At 43.0% G+C, this 26,088-nt stretch overlaps 1 protein-coding gene across 1 annotated transcript in view; it reads right to left on the bottom strand.

The window, feature by feature from the left end:
- Nucleotides 1–26,088, bottom strand: part of AGBL1 (AGBL carboxypeptidase 1) — a 689,944-nt gene that overhangs the window by 300,617 nt on the left and 363,239 nt on the right. The window contains exons 19-20 of the mRNA XM_040642611.1: nucleotides 20,896–21,025; nucleotides 5,010–5,141 (exon numbers count right to left, since the gene is read on the bottom strand). Coding sequence (XP_040498545.1) covers nucleotides 5,010–5,141; nucleotides 20,896–21,025 — 262 coding nt within the window. The remainder of the gene's footprint in view (nucleotides 1–5,009; nucleotides 5,142–20,895; nucleotides 21,026–26,088) is intronic.

Below are 26,088 nucleotides of genomic sequence, written 5' to 3'. Positions count from 1 at the left end.
AAACTATAACTCTCAAAGATGTGCTGACTATGAACTCACCAGACAGCTCCTAGCTCAGAGCTCATTTCCAGGGAGAGGCCTTCTCTGGGGCTCTGGTTCCCTGTGGTCAACCCTACAGAACTCAACTGCCTTCTCTTTTCTCCAAATTAAGCATGTGGCAAGGGCATGGTTGAGACTAGGGATCAAAAGTATGAATTCTGATTCACACTCTGCAGTCTTGACTTGGAGCAGGTCATTTAACTCTGCTAACCCTCATTTCTGTCATCATAGAAGGGGGAGGGTAAGAATAGTCCCTACCTTGAGTGAAGGGCTAAAGCAATTGGAACCTTCAGTAAATGTGCAATGTTGTTATTGTGCTCTTCACAGTGGAATCTGCTGATGGGTGAACATTTAGAAGAGAGGGGAGTCACTCTGCTCAAATACTCAAACTTTGAAGATGGAAAAAAGTTTTGAAAACATCTCTTTGCATTGTAGATTTCCCTTCCCTTCACTGAGATAATCCCCTGTTTACTAAACTCCCAAGGAAGCCCCATTTCTGCTTTGACTGCCTCTTTCATTCTGAACTGCAGCATAGTGGACTCCTGATTTAGTTTCTGTCTCATAGAGCACACACTTTAGAAGACCACTGAGGTCAGAACTGGAGGTAAGCTCTGGTGCCGTCACCGGGGTCCCCATCCCAGCTCTTGCTACCTATGGGTCCCTTAGACATTATAGCTCCTCTCTGCATCTCTCCTCCCTCCTGTGTGAAACGGGATGCTACTCAAAGTACCTATTCACTCCGCAAACATTGGCTAAGCATGCCCTATGGCTGCAGACTATTTGAGAATACACGGTCGTTGGGAAGATTGGGAAGAATAAACGCACATGGGGTGCTTTGAACAGTGCCTAGCACATGCTCGGCTGTGTAAGTACTGCCCACAGGTGTTATCTCTGCAACTGCTCACAACTGGAAATTTATGAAGATCAATGCCAGGAAATGTCACAAACGAGAGACGCTTCCCAGGCAGGGGTGACAAGGGCTGATTTCAAGCCACCTCTCCTCCATTCACTGTGATCCACATCTAGCAGTAAAAACTCTTTAAGGCTCAGGTTTTAATTATCACAGGATTCCTGTCATTCTAGTTCTTCAGATTTCTCTTGAAGTCAAACTTAATTAAAAATCATTCGTTCCTTCCCCTAACGGCCTCCGTGCTATTCCTTATGCTCCACATACGAGTGAAACCATATCAAAATTTGAGGAAGGAAGGGAAAACTGAAGGGGGGGAACTCAGAGGGGGAGAAGAACCAGGTGAGACTATGGACTCAGGGAAACAATCTGAGGGTTTCAGAGGGGAGGGGGTTGGGGGGTGGGCTAGCCCAGTGATGGGTGTTAAGGAGGGCACCTATTGTCATGAGCACTGGGTGTTATACACCAATAACGAATCATGGAACACTACATCAAAAACGAATGATGTACTGTATGGTGACTAACATAATACAATTAAAAAAATGAATAAAGAAAAAAATCATTCGTGATGTTTGATTTTTTTTCAGGGACCATCCTAACACCGCTCATTCATATTTGCCCCTCAAACACTGGTCCATTGGGATCATCTACTCAACTCTGCAGCGAAAGAGAGTTAATCAATCTTTTCTGTGTTACCTCCTAATATTTCCATTCTTGTATTTATTATTCTGTCCTTTTAAGTTTCTGATAATCTGCCTCTCTCCCCAACTGTTATTTCTTAGAGTCCATGCTTTCCTCAGCTTCGTTACCTAAATACGTAGCACAGTGCTTGGCACACGGTGGAAAATCAATAAATGTTTACTTGTAAAAATACATATATCAGCTGTATTGAGGTAAGTGAACAGTGTGATGATTTTTTGGAAGCGTATATAGTTTTGCAGCCATTACCAACAATCCAGTTATCGAACACTTTCATCACCGTACAAACATGTCTTTCCTGCTCACTTCCAGTCAGTCCTGCCCTGATCTGCTTCTGAATTCTGTAATTTTTGCCTTTTTCAGAAATGTCATGTAAATTAAATCCTACACTTTTTGTTTGCCTCTGACTTCTTTTTAAGTTTACGTTGTTGAATGTATCAGTAGTTTGTCCCTCTTCTTTGGCGGAGGGGGAGAGGCAGAGGGAGAAGCAGACTCCCCACTGAGCCAGAAGCCCGACATGGGACTCGATCCCAGGACCTGGAGATCATGACCTGAGCCGAAGGTAGACACTTAGCTATCTGAGCCACCCAGGTGCCCTAGATCTTTCCACCTTTCTAACAGAAGCATTCAAAGCTACAACTTTTCTCTAAGCACTATTTTAACCATATACCACACATTTTGATATACTGTATTTTTATTTTTATTCAGTTTAGGACATTTTCTAATTTCCCTTCTGATTTCTTCTTTGGCCCAGGAGTTACTTTGGAGTATGTGTTTAATCTCTAAATATTCAGACATCTCCCAGAACCTTACAAAAGTTGATTTATAATTTAATTCTGTCATGGTAAATGAACATACTTGTGTGATCTCAGTCCTTTAAAACATACTGAGACTGGTTTTATAGTCTAGCATAAAGTCTACCTAGGATAATTCTGATGTGGACTCAAAAACAATGTATATTTTTCTGTTTTGAGAATTGTTAATATGTATCAATCAGGTCAGGTATTCTGTAGTTACTAATTTTGTTTGGTTGTTCTATTGCTTACTGAGAGAAGAGTACTAAAATATCCAACTATTATTACTAAATTTTTAAATTTCTTCCCTCAATTCCATCAATTTTTGCTTATGTATTTTGGGGTCTACACATTCACTTACACTCATTATATCTTTTTGATTAATTATTCTATTCAGTATTACACTGGATGCTATCCTACAGGCCTCGAAGGGTGTTGACTTTTTTTTTTTTCAATGTTTGTTTCTCTATTATTTAAGTTTAGTAATTTTGGATTGACCTTCAAGTTTAATGACTGATTCTCCTGCCACCGCAGATCTGCTAACGATCCCATCTAGAGAAACTTTCACTTTGGTTGTGGTACTTTTCAGTGCCAGAATTAATTTATTTCCTTCCTTCCTTCCTTTTTCCCTCCGTCTCTTCCTCCCTCCCTCCTTCCCCCCTCCTTTCCTTCCTGTCTTCCTCCCTCCCTCTTTTCATCCTTCCATCCTTTCCTTCCTTCTTTGCTTTCCTTCCTCCTTCCTTCCTCTTTCAGATTCTAATTCTCTATCAAAATCCCCATTACTGTGGTTGGGGCTTGGAATAAATAGGACCCTGAAGATAACTTGCTCTTTCTGCTCTAATCGCCTTGGGGGACCCTCTACTGATCAGCAGCAGTCACGTTTCTGGAGGACATGAAGGCAGACAGTGAACAAAAACTGAGAGAGCAGGGGAGGTATTTCTAGGTGAAATGGTAGTGTGGTGGATATTTATCTCTTTTAGTACTCATTAACCCAGGGAGGGAAGCTACTGTGTACACAGTCAGTTCATACATACAGAATAGAGGATTTGCAAGAGGTAGGTCCCATGATGATTGTGATATTGTGATTCAGAGTAGGAAATATACAGCTGTCCTTCATCCCCAGTCCCTGACATGGGGCTCCTAAAACCCTGTAAATTCCTAAGTGATAAGAGCATTAGGAACATCTTTTGTTCTAATGAGATGATTCTGGGTGGGCTCCTGGATCAGGCTATCCCCACTTCTCTAGAGTGGGGAGAGGAGCTGGAAAAGAGTGAATAATTGATCACAGCTACATGAAGAAGCCTCCATAAAATCCCAACAGTATGGGGTTCAGAGAGCTTCCAAGTTGGTGGACACATCCACATACCAGGAGGACGACACCCACGCCTCGACTCCACAGGGACAGAAGCTCCTACACTTGGGACCCTCCCAGTCCCCGCCCTGTGTATTTCTTATGCAGCTGTCCGTCAGCATCTTTACCATACCCTTTATTAACCGGGAAATGTCAGTAAGGGCTTCCCTGAGCTCTGTGAGCCACTCTAGCAAATAACTGAATCCAAGGCATGTGGGGGGAGGTCACGGGACCCTCCGATTGATAGAGCTAAGTCAGACAGAAGTTGTGGGGAACCTGGGACCGACTGCTTGTGACAGGAAGTAGGAAGTAGGAAGCAGTCTTGTGGGACTGAGTCCTTAAGCTGTGGGATCTGATGCTGTCTCCAGGTAGATAGTGTCAGGACTGAGTTAAGTTGTGCATATCTGGTGACCAGAAGTGTCCGAAGTGCAGTGTTCCATGTGAAAGGAAAGGAGAAAGCTACAGGAGAACTGGAGGCTTTTCCAACTCAGTAGTTTTTCTTCATTGTCCATATACATTTGAAATAAAGGCCACTTTGTATTTTGCGTTTGGACAACGTTGCCTCATCTACTTCTTCCGGATTCCCTTTACCCTGACAGGAAGAAGTCCCTCCTTCTTTACAAACCTCCTTAACATCCTCTTTGGTTCAGTGGGGGAGTTGCTCAGCTCTAACTACTGGAACCCAGGAAAGACAGACATAGCTTCAATGGGATCACAGCTCTGCGTTTCAGAGCGTGCTCACGCAGAGGGACGCAGAGGGTCTGACGCCTTACATTGATCCCCCCTTCATGGTTATTTAAGATCCTTTCATATTCAGTATCTTTTTGTTGCTCTCATAAACATGAAACAGAAGCAGTATTTTTACTATCCTCATTTCGCAGGTGACGAATGGTGGCTCAGAGAGGTGATGTTAATAACTCCTAGGCGCACAGTTAATAATTGTAAAGCCAGGCATTAAAATGAGGTTTCCTGTCTCCAACTCTTATGCGCTTTGCACTATATCATATCATACAGAAAACAAAACAGAGCAACCAGGTGGTACAGCTCCTATTCATCACAAATGTAGAGAGGCTGCACATGCCTCCAACCTGTTTGCAGTATAATCCTAGAGTCAAAACAACGAAAATGCTTATTTAGGGGAAACAATGGGTGGAGCGTGTGTCTCAAAGGCAAGACTATAGACACAAAATGTCTTGTGTCATTCTCCCCGGTGACTCACCCTGTAGCCGACGTCTTCCAAGAGAGTCGATGTGCCCACACTGGACTCTGCTTGCCACAAGGTCTCCTTGATGCTACAGCCATAAAGGAATACATTCTTCTTCTGAGAGTGGCCGTGGAAATCACAGAAGACCTACAATGGCCAAATAAAGGAGAAAAAAAAATCCAGGTGAGGTCTATTGTTTTCTTTCTTTCTTTTTTAAAAGGTTTTATTTACTTACTTGAGAGAAAGAGAGAGAGAACACGAGCAGGGAGAAGAGGCAGAGGCAAGGGAGAAGCAGACCCCCCACTTAGCAGAGAGCATAATATGGGGCTCAATCACAGGACCCTCGGCTCATGGCCTGAGCCGAAGGCAGACACGTAACCGACTGAGCCACCCAGGTGCCCCAGGTCTATTGGTTTCTTAAATATCTGAAGTGTCAACTTTCTCAGACAGATACTGTTTACTCAGCAGAACTAGTTGCATGAGGATCATTGGTGATCTTGGTAAGAGCTGTATGGGTAAAGCCAACCCCTAGACCTGCGAATCTGGCTCAGACCCAAAGAACCCCCCAGTTTACCCAGATGATTCTCACACAGTATCACTGGAAATAATGTATAGTTTTTGTTTAAGCCACAAAGTTTTGGGGTGGTTTGATATCCAGCAAAGGCTAACTGCTACAATAAGCTGTGTTCTTAATCTGAATATTTACTTCCCTTCCTTCCACATGGAAAATGTACTCATCTGCTCCCCAAGGAAGCCTCCCTGAACACCCATCCTATCAGAGTGTCAGACCCTCCATCCAAACTCCCGTGATGGTTTCCAGACCCAGGACCTTCTCCTGATCCATGAACTAAAGAGGCCAGTCATCTGCCTTCCACCCACCTACATGCAATGGTGGAATGAGGAAACGTTGCTCCCAATAAAAACTCATGTCTGAAAGAGAAGGAGTAGGATGGACACAGCAGTCACTTGTCCATAACAATTCTGAAATAACAATGGGCAGACACTGGGAGGTTCCTATATACTGTAGTATAATTTAATGAAATTTCTTGTTTCCTCCCTGAAATCAGAAAAAACACCTGGTGCTATCAATGGCATTTGATGATACAGTTGAGAAAAGAACAAAATAAATGCAAGAGAAAAAATGAAAGGTGTAAGATTTGAAAGGCGTTAATAAGTGTCTTTATTTTCCACATAAAGATTGTAAAATGTTGAATGTCAAAAATCTCTATGTACCTACAAAATCACAGGTTAGAATGTCAATATCTAAAAGTCAAGTCCACTTACATACCCTATCAATGCACAAATAAAAATCTAAATTTAAAAATAGGATTTAAAATAGCAGAAATGTGGGAACCCTGGGTGGCTCAGTCAGTGAAGCGTCTGCCTTCAGCTCAGGTCATGATCCCGGGGTCCTGGGATCGAATTCCACATCGGGCTCCCTACTCAGAAGGGAGTCTGCTTCTCCCTCTTCCTCTGCCTGCCCCTCCCCTTGCTTGTGTGCTCGCCTGCTCTCTCTCTGACAAACAAATAAGTAAAATCTTTTAAAAATAGCAGAAAAGCATTAATCTCATAAGAATAACTTAAAAGATGTGCAAGACACATTATTGAGAAAAATGAAAACTTGCAATTCTCAGCAAATTTATCTACCTGGGTTCAATGCAATCTCAGTCAAAACCCACAGAGGGTGTTTTGTTTTGTTTATTATTTTGTGGAAACTTACAAGCTGATCTCAAACCAAACTGGAAGTACAAAGAGCCAAGAATGGCTGAGGCACTGTATTATTGATAAAACAATACATAAATCAATCAATGGAGGAGAACAGATATTCCAGAAAGGGACTCCCACGTATAGTCACTTGACTGACGACAAAGTTGATACTCTGGTGCAGTGGGGAAAAGATGGTCTTGGAAGACTTATGGTCTCAAGTGAAAAAGGTAGAAAATAAAAATAAACGTATATCCCTACTTCATAATATGCTAAAAAATAAATTCCACACAGATGGCAAATCATAATATGATAGAGAAAAGAATACAGCTACCTGGGGGTAACAACATAGGCTGCTCCGTATGATCTTGGAGTTGGAATAGAGTTTTTAGAGGACACAAACAAGAAACACACATAAATGAAAATGCTTAAAAATCAGATACAGTCAGGGGTGCCAGGGAGGCTCAGTTGGTTAAGCATCTGACTCTTGATTTCAGCTTAGCTCACGATCTCAGGGTCGTGAGATTGAGCCTCGTGTCAGTCTCTGCTCAGCACGGAGTCTGCTTGAGATTCTGTCTCTCCCTCTGCCCTCTGATACTCGCTCTCTCTTGCACTCTCTCTCTCTCGAATAAATAAATAAATCTTTAAAAAAAAATTAGATATACTCCATGATGAACTTCAGCTCATCCCAAAGACACCATGAAGAATGTGAAAAGGCAAACCAAAGAGTGAAAAAACCTATTTGTAATACATATATATGTGTGTGTGTCTCTGTGTGTGTGTGTGTGTGTGTGTGTGTGTTTGTACACACCTATATATTTCTGTACTTCAACAAGGAAAAGAGAGACGATACATTTTTTTCTTAATGGGAAAAAATCAATTGACATTTCACAAAACAGAATGTCCAAATGGCTATTAAGCAAATGAAAGTGTACTCAACCTCATTAATATCAAGAAAATGTAATTTGCATACCACAATGAGATGCACTGTATCTAAGAGGTTATTAGGATGCGGACATCATGAAGACAGACAAGGCCAAGTGGTGACCACGACACAGAAGAAGCAGAACCCTTCAATCCAGTTTGTGGACAATAAATTGGTAACACTCCTTTGGAAAACAATTTGGGAATGTCTTCTAAAGCTGAATATGCAGATAGTCTAGAAACCTCCCAGCAGAAATGCATACACTGAGCACCAGAAGATATCAAGAAGGTACATAGCAGCACTATTTTTACTAGCTTAAAACTGTAAACAGTATAATGGATTAATTGTGGTAAAATCATTCAACAGAATACTGTTGGACACTGACAATAAAAAAGCAAGCTAGACACAAAAGGGTACATTCAAGGATTTTTTTTTTTTTTTTTGGATTTCATTTATTTATTTGAGAGGAGGGTGTAGAGGGAGCAGGAGCAGGGGGAGGGGCAGAGGCAGAGGGAGAAGCAGGCTCCCCACTCATCAGGGAGCCTGATGAGAGGCTCGATCCCAGGGGCCTGGGATCATAATCAAGGATTTCTTTTATAGGATGTTCAGAAAGAGGCAAAACTAATATGGTGGTAGAAATCAAGGCAGGGTTTATTTTGGGGAGCTGGGTATTATTGTCTGATGTCTCTGGATTGCTGGTCATGCTCTTTTTCTTGATTTGTTTGGTGGTTACATGGTGTGTGCATTTCGTGACAGTTTATCAGCTGCGCAGTTGTGATCTGTGTACTTAAAATTAACAGACGATACCTACACACTGTGTGTTTCAAAAGAGACAGCAACCCTAATATTTTAAAGAGATATTTCCTCACATTGGTTCCTTAGTCTCTAGAAATGTAGCCTTTGCATATTAAGTTAAGGACACAGTGTAGGTAACCAAAGGTGTTTGTCAACTTTAATAATGATGCAGAATTGACAGTAACTGATAGCAGAGTAAACAAGTAAGAGTGGAAATTGTAAGTGGCAAAAAGAACAGAATTAGCAAAAATAGAAACACTTAAATTGGAATAAATATAATGTCCTACAATTAGATTCGAACAGTGGCCCAAGAAAAGGATAGATATATTTAGCTAAGAAGTAGATTTTGAATGAGAGATCCAGAGGTTTTAGACGGCAATTTGCTCAGAATAAATCGGAGGCCACATATGTCAAAATTAATCTAATCATAAATCGCTTCTGGAGAAGTAAAGTGGCCATATATTAGGAGAACAATCTGCCCAATGTACCTCATACTGGCCAATTTATATCTAATATAGTACTTCTCATTTCTGAGTGTGGCATTTTAGAAAAAGCTAGGATACCTCAGTAAAGAGGAACCAGAAAGCCAAGAGAAATGGGAATGTTTGTAAACAAAGGACAGCTAAAGATACTGGAGATGTTTATCCCAGAAGTAAAGAAGGCTCAAAGGGGTCTTGATAGGAGACCCACAAATTTCCAAATTTACCCAGTTGGAACATGAATAAATGTACTTGCTATCATCTCAGAAAGCACGGGAAGGCAAAAGGAAGGATAATGTGGACATAGATTCCAGCTTTATATTAAATTCAACAGTGGTTGACTAGCTATTGCTGGCAAGAAATAACTCTCTATGGTCACAGCTATGTTGATATGCTGTGTCACACTTTTAAAAACTTCCGTTCTCTGGAAATGTTTCAGCAGAAGCCAGACGAATGGCTATCAATGATGTTGTTGGTTGACAAGTTAGACTAGATGATGATTTTTGGTGTGTGATAAAGCCCTGAAGTTCACTGAATGAATAGGAAGCTGCTGACAGCAGGGAGGCGGCCCAGGACCCTCAGGGTGCATGAATGAAGCCATGAACAAACACACATGTCAAAGAAAACTAAAGGGACAAGTGAGTTAATGGTCTGCCCAGTCATGATAGAAGGAGAGAAAGACTGATGGCAGGTTAGAGCTCAGAAACCATGTTGCTTTGTTGGTGGGCCATGGGAGTAAGGAAGAATCGGTGGCATGAGGACTGATTTTCTGGAAACAAGCTCGTTGCAGAACAAGGAGGGCTGACTTGATCGGGAGCCAGAAGGCAGGATTTGGACAGACCAAGTACGTATGAGATGAGGGTTTTAAGGACTAATAGACTCGAAATTGTTCTGTATGTTCCCCTTCCTGTCCTCCCTCTCTTTCTCCTAATTGCCAATAATAATAAACAGCTACTACTACATTTGGGGGGGAGCAGGGGGCGAATTCTTGAAATTACATTGTAAATTCCCTGTTAGCAGAAAAGTATTTCTCAAGTATATTTTTCTCTCCAATAAAACAAGAAAAAACTTTTTTTAAAAATGTGGAATCCTTTATTCTTGTTTCAGGTTGAAGTCTTATGAGAAAATAGATCTTCTCAGCTTCTAGATTATCACTGAGCCGCGGGTGCCGGAGCTGAAATGATAAGCAGATTTGGGAGGAGGGAGTCGGTCCAATGACAAGTCGAACCCCACACAAGACACAGAATGAAAGCACAGAAACAGTGAATGAGCAGAGTAAGCTGTTCCCTAAAGAGTCGGGTAATCAAGCAAATGCGCAGAGAAAAGCAGAAAACAGAAAATGTGGGGGTACAAAGAGAAACATGAGAGATGGGAAGAAGAATGGCCCGGGCTTCTGGAACGTTCCATTCCTAGTAGATTATAGGACTTCTTTTCTTCAAAACTCTCCATCTTACTACTTGTGTTACATTGAGCAAGACTCTGTTATTTCCAACAAATATAGCCCCTAGGCCAGTGTCTCTCCATCCTGTCTCTGCACTAAAATCTCCTGAGGAGATTATAAAGATATCGATGCCTGAAGCCCACCTCCAGAAATTTTTATTTAATTGGTCTGCAGTGATACCAGAGCTGTGGGATATTTTTAAGTTTTCCAGGTGATTCTAATGTGCAGCCAGGGTTGAAAACCACTCTGCTCCTGTCAAGACTTTACAGCAGTGGATCTCACATGTTATTGAGTGTTAGAATAGCCTGGAAGACTTGCCAAAGTACGGATTGTAAACCACTCACCAGCAATTCTGCGATTCAAGTAAGTCTGGGGTAGGCCCCAGGAATTTGCATTTCTAGCAAGTTCTTGGTGATGCTGACACCTTGGACCTAAGCCCATGCTTTGGAAGTCTCTCGCCTAAAGGAACCAATAGAATTGTTGGAGGTTTAATCCTCGACCATCATGAATTTGCCACCAACCTTTATCTCTTACACCTCAGTGTCTCTCTGTGAATCAAACACCCACCATTCTTAAGAAAAGTGTGCAAACAAATTAAAGCTGTGTCTTAGCAACAGATTTCTCAATAAAGCCAGAAGCTTTGCCTTCGTGGTGACAGGCGCTCCTTAAATGCTGAATTCAACCGAAGAAAAGAGTTCTTTTTTTCTGATCCTTACAGACTCTGGAAGCTGAGGTCAATGATAGAGTATAGACCTAGTCATTTGTGGGAATGAACACTGCTTAGCCCTGGGACTTCTAGTGGTCTCTGGAGATTCAAAATAGAGGAGGTGCCGACATAGTCCTGCTTTTTGCCCAAATGACATCCCTAAAAATAAATGCTTGTTAATTAGAAGAAACATGTATTTCTCTAAATTATAGGGGGCAATTACAAGACAAATTACCAAGTTATTTCTGTTGAGGGAGCTTTTTCTTTCCTATGGGAAGATGTAATGCTCATGCTTCCTTTCAGTAAAATTCTGTGCCAGGTGGGTAGGAAGCATGCCCAGTGATGGCACTCTAATATCCATGGCCCTGTCGTGCTCATTCATGGATTGATTCAGCAAATATTTACTAGATGACTGCTTTGTGGCAGGAGAAATTAAAATTTTAATGTAATATGGCACTGTCCTTAATAAAACAACAGTTACTTTACTGAAAACTGATGGAGCTTCAGATAATGAGCTAAAAACAATACAGATTATCTCATGATGAGGCAGGTGCTACCATTATCCCCATTTTGCAGCCAAGAAAACTGAATTTCAGATAAAATAAGTAATGTGGATTGTCCAGGCAAGCCCAAGTTTCTACTGCTATCACACAAGTTTGTGAGTAAATATTGTACCCCAGTATGTTCTAACCCAGAATCCGTGTGTCAAAACACCTTTTAAATTTCTGTAGTGCCTCTTCCAGAAGCTGTTTTATTGGGATGATCCCATGAGTAAACAGGAAATCGTACTGCACTGAGAAGAGGATGGAAGTAGTGGTAAGTACAGGATCTCTGGGAACCCAAATAAGGGGGTTCAGGGGCATTGTTCACACAGCACTCCAAATGAATGGTACACTTGAGGGTGCATGATGTAGCGGTCCTAGGATTCTCGAGGGGGGGGCTTCCTAAGTTATCCTACTGAGAGCTATCCAAGCCAAGGGAATGAGGGAGAAAGCACAGTGAATCCAAGGAATTGCAAGCATTCAGAATAAGAATGCAGAGTGAAAGGAAAGGAGAATAGACCTTAGGGTCTGTAAGTGGGCAACAGGCAGATCAGTGATACCCTTGCACACCACTCTGGGATGTTTGGACATTTCTCCTGAAGGTGGTGAAGGAACATTCAAGGGTTTGCACAAAGAGGAGAAGCACGGTCAGGTCACCAGGAGAGGAGTGTGAAGAGTGGACTGGAGGGACGGACACCAGGCCCCAAGAGATGACAAGGGCCTAGCTATGCAGAGGAAGTATGGCGCTTAAGGAAGCTTAAGTCTGGAGAGAAATGCTGTTGGGTGAGAGCAGAAGGAAGTACAATCTACAGGAGCTGGAGACAAAATGGATCCAGGGGCCAAGTGAGGAAGAGGTTAGGGATACTCCCTAGATTTCTGGATTAAGTGAACAGGCAATATGATCGTGCTTTTCCCCAAGGCAAGGAATATAGGCAGAGATGGAGGTTTCATTTCATTAAGTTGTGTTTTGCTGGAGCTGGAGTGGTTGGTTTTGAACTTGCTTGCCTTGGGCTAAACTGACTCCCCTGCATCTTGCTTTCTTCATTGACAAAGTATATGGTGTTGATTGGATTACGACTTCAAAATCAGGCTCTTCTGCATCTCCCTAGTACCTTTGCCAATGAATTCTTGTCTGGGCTAAATTGCAAGGTTAATTTAATTCATGCAAACGTGAGTTCCATCATTTCTTGCTCAACAAAGAGATTGTTCAGGGCCACATTACTATGCACCTCACATGCCTTCCCCACCTTTTGCCTCCATTCCTTGGCCCCATTCCTGTTCCTCCATAAGCTAATTGGGCCCCTTATGCAAGAGGTTAACCCCCATCTCAAATGCACGCCCCCCCCCCACCAGCCATTCCCCGGCTCCCTACAGCTCACCTATCCCTGACTGTGTTTGCTGCTCTGCTCTGCCAGCTTTAAGCTGCTGTGTTTTCCATTCCTGACATCTGGGTCTTGTTCCTGCTTCCCAGCAGTGAGACCTCTGCATTATTTATGCCACTGCCACAGGAAAATGAAGGTGGGGCTGAACCGTGAGAAGGCACATTCCGGAGCATGTGATGGAAACCCAAAACAGCAACGCTTCCAATTAAACCAAGCAAGGCTCACTAAAGCCCTGGAGTTTCCAACGTGCGCACAATATTTTGTGGGCGGCATTCAGCCCAAGCTCCTGAGTGGCACCAACATCTTTATGAGGGAAATGATATTGGTGGCATATTCGATTGTCCTCCAAGAGCCCCGTTTGCAAGACCAAATTTTCCAGACCTTTTACTGATAGTCATGCTCTCTTCTTAGCGTTTCATCTGAGTGATAGGAAAATCCAATCATGGTGGAGGCGAACCACAGGGGGCTGGGCAGAATTTCCTCCTACAACTACCTGAGAGGGGATTTTACACTCCATTCCCTTTCCTAACAGGAGAGACTTTTGCTTAAATTGGGCCATTATAGGCTAAAGTTCCAACATAGCCTTAGACAAAGCAGCCTTTACTTACAAATCAGTTGGGCCCCCTCCAGTGGCTAGCATGGGGTGATTACTTCACATTAAACTCACCAGAAGCTTCAGTAACTCAGATGAGACTGCCCAGAGTGGGACCTTTATTATTATAAAATGCTGGAGGAGGTTTTCTGACATCCTGCTGTTACGTATTACAACGTCCTTCTTTCCAAGAGAGTTTAATTACACTGAAAGTACCCATGAAAATCAACACAAAATGTACAGTCAAACATGTGGCTCTGTTTGGGACGTGGCACTCTTCTGGTAAGTCATGATAAGTTTGATTCCTGCTATTTACTAGACAGCCTGACAGGTGCCAGTCACACTGTGGAGACTTTACACACATCCACACTTGGTATCAAACTCCTGCAAGGGGCTACCATCTACATTTTCAGATGAAGTTCTGCTTCTGCTAAGTTTAAAGGAGGTTAAACACTTGCCCATGGCCACCCATTAAAAAGCAATGTTTTACTTCAGACTCTGATCAGTCTGGCTCCAAAGGTTTTCCACAATAAAATATTTTAAATCACTGGACGTACCAGTGATGAAGAGTACTGTAACAAGATTGTCAATTAGCAAAACGCAGATGGAGCTACCGGGCTTACCCTGAGCTCTCACCTTGGCTAATTTTTACTCCCTGTCTCTGGCTGGCTGGCCCTCTGTGAGCAGTGAGCTGAGTACCTGAGAGGACATTCGTGCAGTGAGTTCTCGGCAGGTTCCTCAGGAGTTCGAACTGCTCCTTTCCCCCACTTTTAGAGGGGGGAGGGAGAGAAGCGCCAGCCTGGATGCCAGGTTGGGACACAGTCCCAGTGATCTGTCAGCCTGGGTGAGGCCCCTGCCATCTGTCTCACTCAGTTACAGGTTCTGAGGCTCTCAAGGTAGAAGCATTCATCTACCTGTTTTGTGCGCCACTCCCAATAGGGCTAGATGCGTTATTGGGACCTGCGTCTTCCCCAAAAGACGGGGCCTAGACTAATCTTTTTGACCCATGGCAGATGTCTAGGTTGTCTGGATAAACCCAGAGGGTGGGGTGTAAATGCTGACCCCCCGCCATGTTTACCTGCTCCATGTAAGAAGGCTTGCTGAGTTTCCTGATTAGCATTCTTATCTTAAGGGCTGTCGGTTGTCTTGCCCCCGGGGCTGGACTGTGCTTTACGGCTCGCAATCCCCACTTTCTGGGACTAGACTTGGAGGTCTATGTCCAGTGCCATTGGCCACGATCAGTGCTGCCTTGCTCCACTCACCAGCCAGTCCTCCTCAAGCATACGTACTGAACAGGAGAAGCACAAGTGTCCTGTGTCTTCATCTCGCCTGTTTTTACCTGTGGCCCTCCCTCCCAGACAAGAGTCCTATGGCAAAATTAGCCCATCTGGTCCTGTCTCCACATGTTTCTTGCCTCCTCCCCATTCCACTGGCTGGGGGCAGAGGCACCGTCACATCGATTTAGGCAACTACCCGCCTAACGTTCCCCTCCACACCACCTCCTAGCTTTGCTCTGCCTCACACAAAAAAAAAGAAAAGAAAAATAGGGAATTGGCTCAAACTGCTTTGAAAAAATCCGACTGGCCCTCCCTGTGGAATGTAGAAAACCCCAGATTTCCACCCCTGTGATACACACAAAAGATACATTAGAGGTACTAGCAAGGGAGAAAGAGGAAAAATTCTCTGCTTTTCAACATAAATTTATTCAAGAAACTTTAGCAATTCACTTAAATGTGGAGTACTTGTGTCTATAAAAATACCTATAAAACAAGGTTTCTGGTATTTAGAGAAGCACTGTTTAATCCGTATTCTGATAGAGTGGGAACAATTTTAAATAAAAGAATATGGAATCAAATTTAAATCGTTTTCACCCAGGACCTCCAAGAACACTCTGTCCCCACCCCACGACTATGAAAGCAGGATTTTTTTTCCCTACCATATCCTGACACATGAAAGGGGAATTCTAGATGCAGAACCTTAGCATGAATCAATGAAAATGAGCAAAAAATAACACTTGTCCTTCTGCCACTTCTGAGGCATAAAGTGGAGATAGTGTGTATAGTGTATCTTGAGGCCTTGGGGACAGGGTTTTAGGAAGAGACATGCCATCCCTTTCTGCTTTCTCCTTTTGTGTCTCTTAAAAGAAGCTCATTAACTAAAAATATATGCTGGAGGGACAGAATAAGACTAGGAAAATCATTTAAGTAGCTAAAAATTCTGTTCCACTGGGCCCCAGAGAAAGATAAAACCAAAATATGCCCACCCTGTCCCTTGGCAGAAGGCGGCCTAGTTTGTATAAGTTGTAAATAGAAATCAATGAGCTCTTCAAAGAGCACTGAAATCCCTTTACCAGCACGCACTCCTATAGCGAGAGCCAAGAGGATGAGAATCGATACTTCTCCTAATTCCAAAGCCCAGATTCTTCGTAGGGGCACAGGGGCCAGGCCAGCTGCAACACAGCAGCCTAAAAGAGGCTGTTGGCCTAGCTTCCTGGGAGCCTGCGGGAGCCTGAGAGCTCTCTCCACCCCTCTTAGCTGTGCCCACACCTCCTGGTCCTTGTGCGGAGCTCCCCAAGGAGGAACAGATTCAGTGCCTCCTACTAGCTGATAGTGGTGGAGCCTGTCTGTTCTTTGGGCTTCTCTGCTTGCATGCCTTTTCTCTGGCTAGACCCTTCTGACTCATAAATAGATCTTTCTTCTACAGCCTTTCAACTCTGCTGTGTGCTCTGCCATAGCTTGAATTGCATGCCTGTATGCTGGTCGGTGTCATTTTGGGCAGGTCCCTTTGTCTCCTAGTTGTATTTCAAAGCCCTGTGACTATGCTTTGATTTGTTTATCTTTAATTTTCTGTATTTAGGTAAATATGTACCTCTAGTGACATGCACAGACCTCAAATGAGTTATTAGTCAATGGGTTTTGGTGTAAGTGACTCTTTAATCGAGATACAGAACATTTCTACTAACCTCAAAAGTTCCCTCCTGGCCCCTATTATTGAATCCCTTTCTAGAGGCAACCACCGTTCTGATTCCTTGATCTTGAATTTTACATAAGTAGAAACATAGAGTGTGTACTCTCTAGTGTCTAGCCTATGTCACTCAGCATGCTTCTGGAATTCATCCGTTATTGCATGTATCAGTGGTTCATGACAGCAATATACTATCGCTGAATAGCAGTCCAATGTATGAGTATAGCAGTATTGACTATGTTTCTGGGTTTTGGATCCAGCATCTGGAACAGATTTCCTGACCCTCACATAAATTAGAGACAGAAAATCAGGGCTCAAGAAAATGGCAAAGAGACTGTAATGTCAGTGTCATATCAAATGAATTTATGCCAGCAGTTAATAAGAAGCTTCCCTTCCTTTGCCTCTTGCAATCACCCCAACTACAGAAAACTTGCCAGAACATCAGTTTCACAAGGCAGAAGATCTAAGAAATCACAGGCAGGCCTGTAGACCCTCTGAGGAAAGAATATTTTTCTCTACTTTACTGTAATAAAAACCAAGCAAAACTCTTATTAATCCTTCAAGTGCAGCTCAAATGGCATTTCTCCTCTCCAGTTTTTCCATAACCTTGAGGGAAGATGACTCAACCCCTTTTTCGTGTTCCTACAACAACTCATATGAACTTTTGCTGAAGTTTTTACTATTTTGTACTCCTTGTTTCTTTGCAGACCTGACTACACTTTCTAACAAAGTAAACTACAGACTCTTCCCAAAAGGACTATCTTTTTCCTTTCCAGTGATTATACACACTTGGCGTAGAAGAACGGACACGTGGATGACTGCCCAGATGGATGGATGGATGAATGGCTGGATGGGTGGATGGACGGGTGGATGGATGGGTGAATGGATGGATGGATGGATGGATGGATGGATGGATGAGTAGATGGATAGGTAGATGGGTGGGTGGATGGATGGATGAGTGGATGGGTGGATGGATGGATGGATGAAACAGGATGTAAATACTGCCATATTGCCTACAAACTGAATGATCTGTCTAGTCTTTAGCAACCCCCAGCAGTATCAGGATACTGCTATCTCTCACTGTCTCACATTCTCATTGGTTCTGGGAGTTCCTATTGTTCTACTCACTAATAGACAAATGCCTGACTACCATCTAGAACAGGTCACATCTCCTAGCCACCAGAAAGTAGCTTCCTGATGCTTCAGTAAATATATTCCTAAGATCTAGAGGTTGGACAAAGTCACAGTTCATCTGTAACCGTGCAGCCCAAGAGTCGATCTGAACACCATGGAAAGCTTCTGTGTCCAGGACAGGCCTGGGTACAGAAAGAGTGGCATCACTTCTACTGTCAGCAGGTGGCTAGTTAAATACAGCCTCACAGGGAACTAAGAGGTGATGCTGAGCCCATTAGAGAGTTTTGTAACACTGTGAATAGCATTTAGTACTCAGCTGTTTCTCACCCACCTCTCAGATGCTCCCAGCAGGAAACAAGTCTGTAGCTGTCATGTTTACAGTTAATTAATGTTTATTTATATTTTTTTAAACAAGGCATTCACCTGTCATGCTTTAAAATAAATGTTCTGCTCTTCAATTAGAGGTTGTCAGAGGAGAGAAGAATCCTGTTTGTTATGGGTCGAATGCATGTATATTTAAACGTATATCAGGTAAGGACCTCTTTCCCTGTATGTCTCTCTTCTCACAGAGGCTAAGGCTTCTTTTCTCAGAGAGCACAATCTTTCCAGGCTTTGACTGTAAGATCGGGGCTCTGCCATACAGGCCATGAATTTGCTTCTAGAGGATAGATAGTGTAGATTACAGTGTTTCCTTAGATGAGGGTAGTGGAGATTAGCATGAAAATATTGCACACTTGACCTGTGTGGAACAAAGACTCTTAAGGGCAAAAGGACATTCTTTGTTCCCTTTGCAGTAAAGTATTGACTCAAACCTTGCACATTCCAAAGAAAGGTCTGGCTCTTGGTTGGCTCCTGGGTGATTACCCGCACACCCTTGGAATAGTCTGCTAGATAAGACTGTCTTTCTTTACCCGGGGCCTTGGGTCATGCCAGATGGTTGATGTTGACCATGTGATCAATGGTGGAGGTCTTGGGCCATTAAGTGTCAGTTTGACCTCTCAAGGGGCTAGAGACTGAGTAATGAAGATCAGCCATGTGGGGCACCATAATTATAACTGAGCCCCAATAAAAACCCTGGACATCAAAGCTCAGACGAGCTTCCCTGGTTGACAATACTCTCCATGTTATCACACATCACTGCTGAATTAAGCACCATCCATACAGCTCCACTGGGAGCAGATCCTGGAAACCTACACTGTCCCTCCTGGATTCTGCCCTATGCACCCTTTACTTTTGCTGATTTTAATCCGTATCCCTACACTAAACTATAATTAGAATCACAACAGCTATTCTGAGTTCTGCTTGTCCTAGGGAATCAGCGAACCAGAGGATAGTCTTGGGGACCACAATACCCTCTCTCAAAGAGTAAGTGATCAAGATAGATTGGGTTTCAGGGTGGAAAACAAGTCAGAACTGAATGCCAACTCTGCCATATACCTCCCAAAGACCTCAGGGAAATCACTGGACCCATTAATCTTTTTAGGATTACAATAAGATTCTCTATTAGGTATTCATCTAATATTTCAATAGTCACTGAATGTGCCACTGTTTTTATCACATAATATATGTTCGAACAGTGGTTAATGGTAGAGGTGATTGTTTGGGCCATCTGTGGGCTTCTCCACACTATTTTAAGTTCCTTAGGTTAGGCAAGGACCCTAAATTTGGACATATGCCCCTCCATACTTTTGCAGAGAGTATGTTCACAGTTTGTAGTCAATAAATGATTGCGTTTATACAGTTAACTTGGCTACCATTGCTTCCTTCCTTATCTTGAGCTTAGGCGTCTGGTTTCAAATACAGACCTTTATCAATTGATGATGAGATTACGTCCTGTTAAATCCATCATAAATTGAAAATATCACACATTGAAAATGTATTTAATACACCTACCCTGCCAAACATCATAGCTTAGCCTCACCTGCCCTACACATGCTCAGAACACTTACATCAGGGTACAGCTGGGTGAAATCATCTACTACAAGGCCTATTTTATAATAAAGTGCTGAATATCGCATGTAATTTATTGACTACTATACTGAAATTGAAGAACAGAATGACTGTATGGGACCAGAATCGTGGTACGTGTATGGGTTGTTTATCCTCCTGATTGTTTGGCTGGCTGCGAGCTGTGGACTGCTACCACTGCCCAGCATCCCAAGAGAGGATCGAACCACACGTCTCTTGCCTGGGAAAAGATCGAAATTCAAAATTTGAAGTACGGTTCCTACGGAATGTGAATCACCTTCACACCATAGTAAAGTAAAAAAAAAATCACCAGTGGAAGCATCCGTAAGTCGGAGGCCGGACTGTCTGTCATCTGTTTTCCCTCAGTGGTACAGTTGCTAAAGCCTACACATAAAAGCACTTGGAACGGGGCCAGAATCCTCTTTGGAACTGAGCAAGTATTACTTGAGCGTGAATATGAACATCTGAAGCATTTCTTCCAATCACTACTTAACAGATATATATATATTCTTTTTTGACCAATAACTTAAAAACCAGAAAAATGAAGAGGCAGAAAATGGGATAAAATGAAATTTTTGCACAGTTTTTACTAAAGGGATTTTGAACCAATGGTTTTCCCCTATTGTGCATTAAATCGTGTCTCCCCCCTCCGAAAAATAAAAATATGTCGAAGCTCTAATCCTCAGTTCCTGTGAATGTGACCTTATTTGGAGACAGTTCTTTGAAGAGGAAATCAAGTTAAGATGAGGCCATACTCATTATGGTGGGCCCTAATTAGGTCACCCTAATCCAATGACTGCTGTCCTTAGGAGAAGAGGGAAATCTGTACACAGACAGACAGACAGACACACACACACACACACACACACACACACACACACAGGACAGCCATGTGAAGATAGAGGCAGAGAGAAGATTCGCTGTCACAAGCCAAGGGATACTCGGGACTCCCGGCCATCAGCAGAAGCCAGGAACAGGCAATGAAGGGTTTTTCCTAGATCCCTTGGAGACATCATGGCTTGCTGACACCTTGATCTCAGATGTCCAGCTTCCAGAAAAGTGAGAAAATGCATTACTGTTGTTTTAAGCTACTCAGTCTGTGGTACTTTGTTATGGCAATCCTAGGAAATGAATACACCCCCCATTAAAGCCTGTCGTACATAGGTCTTTGGCTTGTATCTGCGTTTCTTTCCTTGACAAAAAGTAAGCTGCCTCATGAAAGATGGAAGGAACCAGCCAAGAGTGTGGAGGCAGGAGGAAATGACTCACCCTGGGACTTCGGCCAGCACTGCCCAGGTAGTACAGGAGTCCTTTGGCATGGTAGATTGTTGGCTGGAGATGAGCACTGGGGGAGAGCCACTGTCTGTTCAAATCCTCCCCTTTCAGTGAGCATCGGTGGCTGCAGGAACAAACAAGGAGCAAATAAATACTCGTCGGGAAGAAAATAACTTGAGAAAATAAAGCTCGACAAGACAAACAGACTAATGAATCCCACGTCCTTCTGACTTCTGCCCAATTGGCATCCATTGCAGATGTCCAGAAAGCTGCAGATCTGTCATTTCAGTCCCCAAAGTGTTGTGATTATTCACGGCCCCAAAAAGAACTGGAAGCCATATTTGACTTGATACTGGGTTATCACAGTTTTCAGATGAAGTTTGGGAAATGTAGTTCCCCCTTACATGCATCCACAGAGAACGAATTCGATACATTTCTCTGGGCTCTGGGACCTTCAATTCTACAAATAATTAAGTTGAGCTCAAACTGTCACGCTGGGTGTGTTATATACACTATTTCTAGCTGGCCCAATAACTCTGCCAGGTGGATAATATTCCATCCCAGCGAAGAGACTGAAGCTTAAACTGATTACATAAATAGCCCAAGATCACATAACTAAGAGCTAGGCTTTACGTCCAGATCTGTTTGCCTCTGAGAAAATATAAGGCTCTTCCTCCTACCACTGTGCTTCCTCCCTGTGCATACAGATGACGCAGAACACTTGACATTTACCCAGAGAGCCAGAGTATCTTCTTCAAAGACATCAGCATGGAATACTGGTACTAGAAATGACCTGAGAGTCATCCATCCCCTCATTTGGGAAATGGAGATATTCACATCTGCAAGTATCAAGTTACTTTACAAAGTTGACGCAGCTGGTCATGGGAGCGCTGCCTGCGATTCGGAGGGAAGCCGAGACGCTGAGCTGTCAGGTAAGGTCATCCAAAACAGAGACGCTCGGAGATGACCAAGTGCAGCCAGCCCATGTTCAGGGGAGGCCCCCAGCAGGCCTGCTCCGATGCTATTTACTCAAGAGAGCGAACAAGAGAGATGCCACGAATTGAGGGGAAGCAGCCCAGCATCCCCATCAACCTTCCCCCATGCCCAGCCCACATCTCCCGTGGCCCTTGTCCTTTGTACCCCAGCTCCCTCAAAGAGGTCACAGATCTCTCTGAGCAACTGTGTCTGTTGTCCCGTTGCCAGGACTCCCCACAGCTCCATCCCTTGCCAATTATGCAACTTTCAGGGAAACTTTTCCCGATCCCCAGGCCATTCCATTCTGCTCCTATATTTGTTGCAAAAGCTTCCAGAGATCCCCTTAATCAGAGTTCTCATAAAACCATTTTGGGTGGGGTTTTACTGTTATTTAGTTATTTTTACATCTCTTTCCTTGGACTGTGAGCCTCCTGGGGGCCGGAACGGTGCTTTGTTACCACCAAAACCCCAATATAGTAACTGTCAAAATCGGTGTTCAATAAATAATTTGGAATGAATAAAAATGCACTAGCATTTAAATATAGAATCAGATACGTTTTTGTGTGTGTGTTTCTTAAATCACTATTTTCAATAAATCTTGGAGGTGGAAGGAAAAAGGTTCAGCCTCCTTCTTTCACCACTTTCTCATCTTCGTGTTTCTGAAATTATCTTTAAATATTAGTTTCCTGCTGCTTGTGTCAGCCTCCTCTTACAGCTCACTGGAAACCAAAAATCTTTAGATTAATCATTTATCCCGATCTCACCATTAAAATATTTTGACTTGAGAAATGGTAGGTTTTTTTCATCTTCTTCTCTGACTTTTTTGTTCTTTTCTTGCTATTTTTTTTTCCCTCCCTTCCACTTTTTAATAGCAAAGGCATCTAGCAATAGGGTTTATCTGTTCTGCCTGGCGACCAGGGATGGAGGTAAAACATAAAGGAGATCGTTAGTAGTGATAGCAACAGAAAGAAGCAGGCGTCCCAGACTTGCTCCTGAGCATATTTGCTGGGTTTAAATGAATTTCTTTTCTCAAATCAAGGTACTCTCAGGCACAACATCCCTGAGCCTCGGGATACTAACTGCTCTGTGACTCTCCGTGCCTTGACCTGGTTTCTCATCAACACTGGGGATTTTCTTTTTCTTGGTAACATCCAAAGTGATGAAATCAGTCAAGACCCCTTAAAAGCATTTCCATTTGTATAAATGAAAATGCAAGCAATATACGTGTCCAGGAGCCATCAATTCCATGTCAACTCTCTCTTTTCATGTGTTCCGTGGAGACCAAGTGCAGGGACAATGTCTACATGGGGAAAAGTTCATAGGTCACCACATAGCAAAACTATCATTCTAGATTGCAAGTTCCAAAAATAGAAAAAGTAAGGTGTGTGCTGCAATCAGAATAAGCCCTGGGTTTGAGTTAAGAAGACCACTCCTAACTCTCAGCCCTGTCGCCAAATATGGGATTTGGGATTCTGTTTGAGAGTCAATATTCCCATAGGCAAAAAGTACACACATATATGTAACCTACTTCCCCAAATTATGTGGAGGATCAAATGAAATGATATCTCCATGCAGAAATATCTATATAACTCTATCTCTACCCGTGTCTCTATGTCACGTCCATATCTATATCCATGTGCACATCCCCATCTATATCTGAATTTACATTTTCATCCCTATCTATAGTGCTCAGGGATGCCACTTGGGCTATGTTCATTGCTTCCTCACCTCATCCTAACTTTTTTTTCATTATAAAGAATAATGAAGGAGCTATATACAGGTTGATCGGAAAGGATAATCTTGGCTAGGAACCCCAAACAAGAGGCTGCGGTCAGTTTCGATTACCAGTTCACCTGGGCAGACTTAAAGGTGGAAGCAATGAGACTGGGAAAAAAAAAAAAAAGAATTCATCTAAGAAAAAAATATGAGGGAATAACAATATAAATTGCTAACTGGACTGTGGGCTGTTAAAGAGTGCAGAGGGGGCTGGTGTGGGCACCTACAATTACCTAATTACATGGATTTGGTGAAATCCGACCCACATGAAACTGAAGGAAGCCGTTAGTTTCAGGTAAACTTTGTTTTGCAGGGTTGGAGACAGTGATACATTCCCTTTGTAGCCATAGGTTGTGTGGATTTGGAAGCCCATAAGCTGGTATTTGTATTCAGGGCTCTCTGCGTGGCTATGATTTGGAGAGTATCTCTGTGTCTGCCTATTGCTACGGCGGTCCCTATATCTATGCAATTGCAGATTATCACAATATGTACTACACGTAACTTGAGTGCTTTTCCTTTTAAAGCAAATCCATTTGCTTCCAATCTCCAAATCCATTTGGCATTTTGTGTTAATAATATCAGAGATTCATGCAGTCAGAGAAACTGCTGCTGTTCTTCCCAGAGATTTGTTTTAAGCATTTGAAGATGAAACGTACCCAATCTTATTATCTACTGTAGCATTTCTGAAATGACAGCTGCTCCCTCTATGTGGAGAGAATTAGCAGATGGACAGCTATGACTGGCTGGCAATAGATTCAGTTCCTCTAATTTCTGAAAAGGGGTCATTCCTCAAATAGAGTTTAAAGTCCTGCTTTGCTTATAAGAATAAAATAGTGAGCATTGCTACTTTTTTCTCCATTGAAAACTGCAAACTTACAGAGGGAAAAAAACAAACAAACACTTCTTTTTGGTTTTAATAGGTGAAGATATTTGATCCAACTAGTGTTCCCTGTTTTTAAAGCTTTAGTTTAACTTCAGTCTAGTTTAAGACAATGCTTATAGGCACTAAATACGCTACATCTTGGGTGACCAACCATCTGGTTTGTCCAGGAATGTTGCAGGTTTTGGCCCTGAAAATCCTACCTCCCAGGGAACCCCTCCGTTCCTGGTAAACCAGAGCAGTTGGTCCCCCTAAAGCTAGATCTCAAATTCTAAAGGGAGTTTCCAAGGTAGGATGCGGACCAAAATTTGCCATTTCACACTGACTTTGGACATTTTAGGTGGGACGTGTACCTTTCCACCAGTCTGCCTATTTTTACCACTGACTGCTTTACGTACATACGATGTGCCTGCTCTTTTCAGGCATTAGCACCCTGTGTCCAGGAAGTCTTACACCTGTGCGTTTTGGTAGAATATGTATCTTCCCTTGGGGGAGAAAAAAGAAATACAAAAAAAGGCCTCCGATCTCCTGAAAACATGGTCAAACCAAAGCATCTCAGCTGAAGCTATCAAACAGCGAATCAGTAGAGCCAGACCTAAGAGGCCACTGAGGAGGAGCACGGTACCCAGGATGAAGGATGGTCTCAACAGCCAAACAACCGAAAGGGAAATGATGTCACTAGAATTCATTCTTTTAACATTAATTGCTTATTTTCGTATCTGCTAAGAACAGGGATTACCCTGGCCGGAGACTGGGAAACAAGCAATGTAACTAGGATCTTGACAAGCAGACCCTGAGCTACCAGGACCCCTAAAACAAAGAAAGGACCACAAGTCAGAGAGAGAAGGAGGAAAAGCGAGTCACTTCCTAAAAGAGAATCTATCATGCTTCGGTCAGACAATAAAATGACTCAAAAACCCCCCATACATCCACGACTGATAAATGGAGAGATGCGGCCCATCAGACCGAATGAATGATGCCTGGCTTGATCACCTCCATGCCCCCCAGCAGAGCCAGCTCAGAGGTCTAAAGACAAGCTGTGTGTTTGAGATTTAGCGAACATCTTCACCATTCACTACACATCCTAGTAACAGGAGGCAGCATGGGTGCAGCAGGAGAATTTTTATAAAGGTAAAGAGATGCACAGAAGCTTCAGGAATAAGACAGAACAGCATGGGGCACTATCAGCCAGACACTGCACCCAGAGCTTTCTAAATAAACACTGCTTGGATAGAGAAAAAGGGAAAAGCAACGGCAACTTTACCTGAAGAACACAGTTGCTGTAAAGCTACAGATGATCGGGGGGCCGAGGACAGGTTAGCACGGTCAGGGTACTCTTTTGTCCTGCAAAATGCTCAGAGTCAACGATCTAGAGAGCAAGGGAACAGAAGAGACCAAACCCAGGTGTGCCTCAACACCTCCAACATCCAGCAAGGTGTCACTAAAGGACTGACCATCCCAGAGCCCAGGTATAGGAAAACTTGAAAAGAAGCCCTTAAAAGATGGACCAGATGAACAGACCTGGTTTCAAATGTCAACTCCTTCGTTAAGTCACA

The sequence above is a fragment of the Ursus maritimus genome, unplaced genomic scaffold (genome assembly GCF_017311325.1).
Source record: "Ursus maritimus isolate PB19 unplaced genomic scaffold, ASM1731132v1 scaffold_27, whole genome shotgun sequence".
In the NCBI taxonomy this organism is placed as follows: Eukaryota; Metazoa; Chordata; class Mammalia; order Carnivora; family Ursidae; genus Ursus; species Ursus maritimus.
The sequence above is the reverse complement of the archived record's forward strand: the minus strand, read 5'-3'. Positions and strand labels throughout refer to the sequence as shown.